The sequence below is a fragment of the Eriocheir sinensis genome, chromosome 2 (genome assembly GCF_024679095.1).
Source record: "Eriocheir sinensis breed Jianghai 21 chromosome 2, ASM2467909v1, whole genome shotgun sequence".
NCBI lineage: Eukaryota > Metazoa > Arthropoda > Malacostraca > Decapoda > Varunidae > Eriocheir > Eriocheir sinensis.
This window is the reverse complement of record NC_066510.1, coordinates 15,371,626-15,380,685: the sequence shown is the minus strand read 5'-3', so window position 1 is coordinate 15,380,685 and position 9,060 is coordinate 15,371,626. Positions and strand designations below refer to the sequence as shown.

The 9,060-nt window shown below is 43.5% G+C and overlaps 1 protein-coding gene across 1 annotated transcript; it reads right to left on the bottom strand.

Annotated features, from left to right (window-relative positions):
- Positions 1–4,794: 4,794 nt before the first annotated feature.
- Positions 4,795–8,536, bottom strand: LOC126998224 (zinc finger protein 513-like). The gene is made up of 3 exons (XM_050859713.1): positions 8,278–8,536; positions 7,901–8,046; positions 4,795–5,097 (listed from the first exon to the last, which is right to left on the bottom strand). Exons 1-3 carry the CDS (start codon positions 8,534–8,536, stop codon positions 4,795–4,797), a joined length of 708 nt encoding a protein of 235 aa, XP_050715670.1.
- Positions 8,537–9,060: the final 524 nt, after the last annotated feature.

Here is a 9,060-nt window from a genome sequence, read left to right as displayed (position 1 = left end):
TTTCTTCTTCCTTGTTCTTGTTTTTCGTTGCTGATTATAGATTATCCAAGCTCGCCTTCCTCCTCCTCTCCACCTGAGATTATTAAATTATTATTGTTTCCTGTCTCTCCTGCTGCAGCTAGTGTGTTATTTTAAAGTATTTCCTTGTTCTCTTCATGCTTGTAGTTGTTGTTGTTGTTGGTGGTGGTGGTGGTGATGGTGGTTATATAGTGATGGAAATACTAGTAACAATGCCTGTAGTGCTGATTTATACGTGTTAATTAGTCTTCTTTATTGTGTTACTGTACGTGTTCTATGTCCATTCAGTTATCTTTTTTTTTTCAGCAGCAGCCGTTCTGTGGCTCTCAATTTTTCGTTTTCTATATTAGCCTATAGGAATTTCCGTGTCCGAGGCGACCCATTTCCGTGTGCGTGTGTCTACTGTTTATCAGCTTCCTTGATATATTCCACTCTTTAGTCTGTCTAATGGAGAGATTCATTCAAAGTGCTTAATGGCGTATAGATAGGCTACCCCTAAAAAACGGGGAGGAGGATGCATGCGCTTATTTACTTATTCTCAAGTGCGTGTGAATCTCTCACAAACACATAAACACTTCCGCTAGCTCTTTGAAATAAGAAATGAGTTATCTAGTTAAACAGATCGAGGTGAAGATATTCCATTAGTTAATTTGTCTGGGGGTTGGGAGGGCAAGCACGTCGATCTCATTTATCTATCTATCTATCTACCTTTATCAGCTATCTATCTGTCTGCCTGTTTGTCTATGATCTATCTATCTATTTATCTATCTAGGCTATATGTCTGTCTACCTACTTATCTGTGATCTATCTATTTATCTATCTATCTACATATCTATCTACCAATCTAACAAACCTATTTATATATCAGTCAGTCAATCTATCTATCTATCTATTTACCAAACCTATTCATATATCTATCAAAACAATTTATCTACCTATCTATATCATTTATGCAGGTGCGATTCAAGCATCTTCACATTTCTACAAGTTTATATATAAAAAAAAATCAACGAGGATGTTTTCTTAGGTAACATCGAGGAACTTCACGCTTACCTGCGCTTATCCAGGAAAAAAAGATATGATATCCACCTCTCATGCCTCCACCTGCGTGACTTTACCTTATCATTTAAATCAAGCCGCACCTATCTTTATCTTTCCCCGTGTGACGCTTGGGTTTATCTTATTGCAATTTTAATACTTGAGCCCAGGGTAGCCTACGTCTGCCACTCAGCTCAGATCTTGCGCTACCATGCATCCATAACACAACGATTCTGTAACTCTGTGAATGGTTCTTGTAAGGGTTGTATTCTTAAACCTTTCGGCTCCCATGCACACACACTTCACAAGGCTTTCGTTGGATTTGGATAAAGGTATTTCCATAGGTGGTTTTATGATCCTAGCTGGTGGTAGTTTGACAAAGCTTCTGCTGCACCATGATCGTAAAGAAATACTCATGGGGATGCGTTTATTATAACCTCTGTTTTGGCCTTTAGAAATGAGTGATGTAAGAGAAGGAAGTGTCTAATTAAGAATACCGACCTTACCATAACATCAACAATATAATGATTCTACTACTACTACTACTACTACTACTACTACTACTAGGTCATATAAGGGAGGGCGAGCGAGCGTATTCTTGCAGTTGCGTCATTCCGTGTGTGTGCGTGCCTGTGTGGATGTACGTGGTACCTGCACAGGTAATTCTTTAACAATGAGTAATACGAACCTACCAAGCATATCACGTGGAGAGGAAAACTGTCTCTCTTCACACGACTATTTTTTTTTTTATAGTACTATATATTTCAACATGTTTGACAATGTAGCTTACTCATTGCGCTGTGGTAGGTAGCCTATTAGAGACGCTTTAGGTGGGTCTCTAGTAATAATTAAGTGGATTTATCTACTCCTGGGTTGAAGTAAGAAGCCGAAAGGTATTTATATTGAATAGAGATCCTAAAATAACGAAGGTATGTATAATGATCGGTGCATATTTCTACGTAGTTCCATATCCTTGGTGTGGGGTGCGAGCGAGTCTCAATCTTGCGTAAGCTTTGCACCTTCGCTATGAACACCTATGTAATAATATGACATCAATAGATATAAATGATAGTAATAATTATCATACCGTAATTACGATGGGCTGTTGCAAAGGGTAACACTTGGCAACACTGAGTCACACCCGTGCTCGATGGTAATCCTCAGTTGTGATTGGGTGGAAGGACCGCGGCCTGACCAATCAAAAACGGCTTAATCTCTGGCCATGACAAGCATCACCTGCATCTTCCAGGAATAAACACACCTGGCATACAACCAGACACTCTGACAGATGGGGATTTATGCCTGACTATCACTACCCTCGAGAGCTTGTATCTTTCTTTCCATGTGCTTGTAAATAAAATGGCTATGATGATAATAGCTATGAAGAGCTCTGTCCAGGTAAACAGCTGATGTGCCACAGGTAACGTTGGCTGATCAAGATTAAAGGGTGACAAGCAGTATTCTCAGTTCTCATATAACCACTTTGTCTATTTTTTTTACCACTGATCTTTTTGCTCGTAAGGACCGCCGGGAGTATATAGGCGGCGAGTGAGTGAAGCAACGCGCCGCCGGATGTATGCCCTCCAATAATTAGTTAGTTAGTGATCTGTCACTCGCGTTAATTAACTAGCAGGGTGCATACATCTGGAGGGGCGTCGCTTCACTCACCCGCCCGAAAAAAATAAACTGTTTAGCCTGCCTCGCACTCTATAACCTCGTGAATATGTTTTGCTCTATTGATTTTAAATTTATTCTTGGTAGCCTATCGTCACCCTCATAAAATAACTGCCTGTCATTTTTCAACGATTTTCAGGTTTTTGTCTACATCAATTTTTTAACACGTGACGCCCATTTTTGTATAGTTGCCTTCGTCATTCAGGGTTTGAGTGTTCTAGAATTGACCTTTTCATTTCTGCCTAAATCCTAAGACAAATGAGACAATGACAGTTCTTTCCTGATTTTCTGAAAACTAGAAAATAATGACTTAGGCGGTTTGTTTACGAAGGTGACGTTATGATACTTACCGCTGTTTATGATCACCTGTAGAGTTTTACGATGTTTTGTTGGTTCTTTTTTCTTATAAGATAGCCATTTTAGGGGGCATACAAACATATTTTTTTAGACGTACACATTTCTTTAGCATACAAAGACTCTCTGGCTGGCAAAATCTTTCAACCTCAACAGAGTGGGTGGCTCCAGACAACATGATATGGTCGGTATGCTCAGACGCTTCCACATCTCACATCAACCATTTACGAAGGCCGAAAAGGAAATTAGTCGGGTTTTCTTGAGTGCTTTTCTAAGTTCATGATACAGAAAAAGGGTCAAACTACCAACAGGGTTATAAAACTACCTCTGGAAAGGTTTACAACTCTTACGAAAGCCTTGTTAAATGCGTATACTTGAGACCCGAAAGGTTTAAGATAAAGGGCCATATTCTTAAACATTTCGGCGCCCACGTAAAATAAAAGAATAAAAAGAAAAAGAAAAAGAAAAAAAAGAGAAGAAAAGAAAGAAATGGTCAAAAGTAGAGAATGGAAGGAAGAGAGAGAGAGAGAGAGAGAGAGAGAGAGAGAGAGAGAGAGAGAGAGAGAGAGAGAGAGAGAGAGAGAGAGAGACACATTAAACCTATTGAGACATTTCCAGTTTTCTGACTCTGGTAGTAGTCTGACCTTTCTTCTGTACCATGAACCTCAAAGAACACTCATTGGAACCGGATCAGTCTCCTTTTTAGGCTTTGTAAATAGTTGCTGTGAGAGGAGGAAGCGTCTGAGAATAGCTACCGCCTAATGACCCATCGGATGGCTTCTTCTACTACACATTAATGAAAGACGAGGCCTCCTTCATAACATGTATATTCCAGTAAAGACGGACGACAGCTTTTTTGTACCCTAAGATGAACGGGAATGTCTCGGTCAGCAGGAATGCGGAAAACAAAATAATAATAACAACAACAATAATAATAATAATAATAATAATAATAATAATAATAATAATAATAATAATAATAATAATAATAATAATGATAATAATAATAATAATAATAATAATAATAATAATAATAATAATAATAATTGTGGCTTACATGGACGTACAAAACAACATGAATGTGTTCGGCACAGCATTGTGTGTAATTATGGCATTATGAAAGAGAGAGAGAGAGAGAGAGAGAGAGAGAGAGAGAGAGAGAGAGAGAGAGAGAGAGAGAGAGAGAGAGAGAGAGAGAGAGAGAGAGAGAGAGAGAAACAGACTGCTGGGTGTATCTACATAACACAGAGGACGTTTCTTACTAAACCTACGCAATTCTATCACAGCTTCTTTTTTTTTTTTACTTATTTCTCGGTGAATTCGTCACAAAACTAAGCTTCTTCAATAGTACATGTATCTTAAACGTATTATATAATATTTGAAGAAAACTGGACTGGGCAACATCATTATTACTATAAGCAGCATGTTATTGCATCACAATGAGTTATTGCATCTTTTATTTTATTTATTTAGTCATTTGCAAGTAGTACGGAATTGATTTCGTGTGTGCGTGGACGTGTGTGTGTGTGTGTGTGTGTGTGTGTGTGTGTGTGTGTGTGTGTGTGTGTGTGTGTGTGAACTTTTATTTGTATATTGAAATGGAAATGCAAACGTCTTATCAATTATTGCATATGTGTGCGTGTGTGCTTTCTCGTCGGTGTGTGTGTGTATGTGTGTGTGTGTGTGTGTGTGTGTGCACGGGCGTGGTCCCTAGGTGGAGTGCGTTCGAAGGTGGCCGTCAAGAGAACTCCTGAAGGCCGTACGGAAGGCGCAGTGGGGGCAGGCGAAGGGTTTCTCCCCGGAGTGTGTTCTCAGGTGGACGTCCAGGTGGTCCTTGCGGGCAGCGCGGTGGGGGCAGTAGGGGCAGGCGAAGGTCCGCTCCCCCGTGTGCGTTCGGACGTGGCGCTCCAGGTGGGACGGGAAGAGGAACGCCTTGGGGCACAGCGGACACGTGTACTGCCGCCGCTGCCCGCTGCCGCCGCCGCCCCCGTCCTCGCCCTCGCCTCCGTCAACCTAAAGAAGAAGACAAGGGGTGGTGAGAGGATAGATAGATATAGATAGATAGATAGGTATATACAAAATCTAAATAAAGGGAAGTCAACCCACGGTCGGCTCAAAATTGGTCCCATTCCGCGCATCCTCCCAAGGCTCCTCCCCGAGGTCCAAGTGACGAGGCACAGGGTATAAAAGAAGCTGACCGAGCAGGCAACCCCATCAATCACATTATCACACCACGACACATGACCTGACACACACCTGCCCTCCGCTCTCCGCCCTTCTACAAATTCTCTCTCTCTCTCTCTCTCTCTCTCTCTCTCTCTCTCTCTCTCTCTCTCCCTCTCTCTCTGTGTGTGTGTGTGTGTGTGTGTGTGTGTGTGTGTGTGTGTGTGTATATACACACACACACAGAGAGAGAGAGAGAGAGAGAGAGAAGGAATTTAACAGGAGCCGGCGAGAGACGGCAGCGAGCGGAGGTCAGGGGTCAGGTCAACTGTCGTGATGTGACTGATGGGGTTGCCTACTCGCTCAGCCTTTTTTATACCCTGTGGAGGGAAAAAGAGAGAGCGAAAGGAGCATACCTCCATGGAGAGGAGGCTCCTCCCGGCGGTCCAAGTGACGTCACTTAAGCTGTGTATATAGATATATATATATATATATATAGATATATATATTTATATATATATATATATATATATATATATATATATATATATATATATATATATATATATATATATATATATATATATATATATATATATATATATATATATATATATATATATATATATATATATATATATATAGAGAGAGAGAGAGAGAGAGAGAGAGAGAGAGAGAGAGAGAGAGAGAGAGAGAGAGAGAGAGAGAGAGAGAGAGAGAGAGAGAGAGAGAGAGAGAGAGAGAGAGAGAGAGAGAGATACGTATAGAGATAGATAGATAGACTGATATAGATGAGGATAGATAGATAGATGGACATAGATATAGATAGATAGCGATATAAATAGATGGGTAGATTGTTTAAAGAAATCGAGAGATGCGATCGTTAAGGAAGAAACCAGGAATCACACGAAAAAAAAAAAAAAAAGGATTCCCACTGCCACTCTCAGTAAGAATGTCGTAGAAAAATCACAAGAAGTATATGAAGATAATCTAGACTCATTATTATCCCGACGTCATCATTGCATTATTGATTTTGTTTTTATTTGGGGGGGGATTCGTTTTTTTTTTTTTTTTTGGGGGGGGGTAATCATGACATGGTTGTGGTATCATTAACCTGTATTATTATTTTTTTTCGGCATTTCTCTACGGGTCATTATAATCATTCTTTCTCATGATATACTGGGTTTGTGCCATGAGCTTATAGTGTGCTGAAGAACTTGCATATGAAATGACTTTGCCGCCGATCCCAACAATGAGTATATTATGTGCTTTATGAATTTTTAAAGCAAGCACCTTTCGTCTCAGAGTTATTTCATCATTTCCAGTTGATATCCCTTATTCATAGCTTCGTAATATATGTTGATGTGTGCCGATGTGGATATTGTGATTTGTGGATATTTATTTACCGTTTGAGAATATTCATTATCTACCCCGTCCAAATGTATGCAAGGTGAACGGAAAAGGTGGAGGAGGAGGAGGATAGAGATGATGATGATGATGATATGACGAGAACGAGTAGATTAAGGACGAAAAGGAGCAGGAGGAAGAGGAGGAGAACACGAAGATGATGACGAGTAGGAGAAGGATTGATTGCTTGATAGTTTATTGTTGCAGGTAAACAACAAGGGAGAAGGGAGAAACATGCCATCCCAACCCCCAGGCAGGACAGAGTGTGATTATACAACTAGTACTACATGTGTAGGTAGCATCATGAAACTAAAAAGATACAATGGTAGGAATGAATGCACAACAAGGGAGGGGGGTAAAGAGGATGAGGATGAAGAGAAGACGAGGATAAGTAGGAGCATGAGAAGAATGAAGAGGAAGAGGATGAGTAAGTAACTTGGGATATAAAGAGCAGGAAAAAAAAAAAAATCACGGTTGTTGGCTGTCAAGAGTCTTTATTCCATTGCTCCGGGTCGCGGTGACTTGTACACATCAAACAGCTTAATAACAAGAACAACGACCTGAAGAATGACACACAAATTATAAAACATAATTAAAAGAAAGGAAACAAAAAAGAAAATATGAGACTAGGGAACAACGACCATATTCTCACACATTCCGGGGCTTATTACACTACCTTGTACACACCCACATCTGATAAGGCTTTCGTAGAGGTTGCTGTGTGTGTGTGGGGGGGGAGGGGGGGTATTTCCATGGGTAGTTTTAAGAGCCTTGTAATAGCTTGACAGGGCTACTGCACCATGGATGTGAAAATAAATGAGAACCTGATTAGTCTCTTTTGTGGTCTTTGGAAATCTTTGCTGTGAGAGCCGATAGCGTCTGAGATTACGACTCAAATTTGTCAGTTCTGAAGACGCATGAGACCCCTAGGACGGCGGGAGAGGGTGGAGGGTATGAAGGGGAGAGGGTGGGATAGGAGCGTCTATTGCCAGAGTGGGTGGGTGAGGGGGGCCTGCTGCTGCTCCTGCTGGTGTTGCTGCTGGGTGAGGGCAACGTCAGTAATCCCAATGTGGTTCTTCTGACGGTGGCGGCGAAGGTTACTCCTGTCGGCGGATTGGTAGGGGCAGTGCGGGCAGGAGAACGGCTTGTCCCCCGTGTGCGTGCGTACGTGGCCCTCCAGCAGGTCCTTCCTCGCCGTCTTGTAAGGGCACAGTGGGCAAGCAAATCGCCTAATAGCATCAGTTACTCGCAGGTGCCGTAGCCCCGCGCCGCCCACCGCCACAGCGTCACCGCCAAAACCCATGCCGGCCACAGCCACCTGAGAGGGAGGGAGAATGGTGAACAGCCTGCACCGACACACCACAGCATCGCGCGGCACACAGGCGGTGGATCCTAACACCAGGAGGGCGCGAAATAATGAGAGGAGTAGGAAGAGCAAGGGGACGGTGAGGGGGGGAGGGACCTAGGCGGCTGTAATCGCTCACGAGGCTTCTTCCTCATTGGCAAGCGGAATATATGCGGGTGTGGAGGTGAGCGCCGCCCCTTGGCCTCCCGCGCCGTGCAATAGGGCGGCAAGCGATGGCGAGGCGGCGGGCGGTGGGCGGCGTATGGGCGCGGGCTGACGGAGGCACGTGTAGAGGTACTGGGCTGGGTCAGGCTGCGGGGGGCGGGCCGGGGCGGTGGGTAACTCGCCAGTGTGCTTCCTCTTGATGTGCTCCGCGAGGTAGTTCCTGCGGGTGTATCGCTGGCCGCAGTGGGGACATCGGAAGGGCTTCTCCCCCGTGTGCAGCGTGAGGTGCCGCTGCAGGTAGCTAGGGAAGGGGAAGGTGCGGGGGCAGTAGGGGCACCGCCGACCCTCTTCGCCAGGGTTCTGCTGCTCCATGGCGGCGTCCTACGGGAGAGACACACCGTTAGCCATGTGGTGCAGGCCAGCAGGCGCGGCATGGCACTCACAGCCTCCAGGGGGACGTCCTGAAGCCCCTCGCTGTGCTTGCACCTTTGTGTAGCCACGCCCAGCCCTTGGCGGGGCTTGGTTTTGCTGTGGGAAGCGTTACCTGGGTGTTTCCACCTGGGGATGACCAAGGTACATGGTTCCCAGTGCCATGCATACAAGGAACACATTATTGCCGACCAGTTACCGCTCTGCTCCGTCCTTACTCATAAAAGCGAAGATAAAGGCATAACTTTGGTTTTCCTCTCTTGATTCTACAGAGCTATGTACTCTGCACACAAAAGACTTAATATTATTTTTTTTTATGTCATGGTCAACATGTCCGAAACTGAACACAAACTAACCTGAAGGACGACAGTTATTCACGTTAGGGCTCAGCCTCCTCTCACACGCGTTTTTTTTTTTCTTTCTCCTATGAACATATAATCTGCGGGTTTGGAATGCTTCCACTGGTT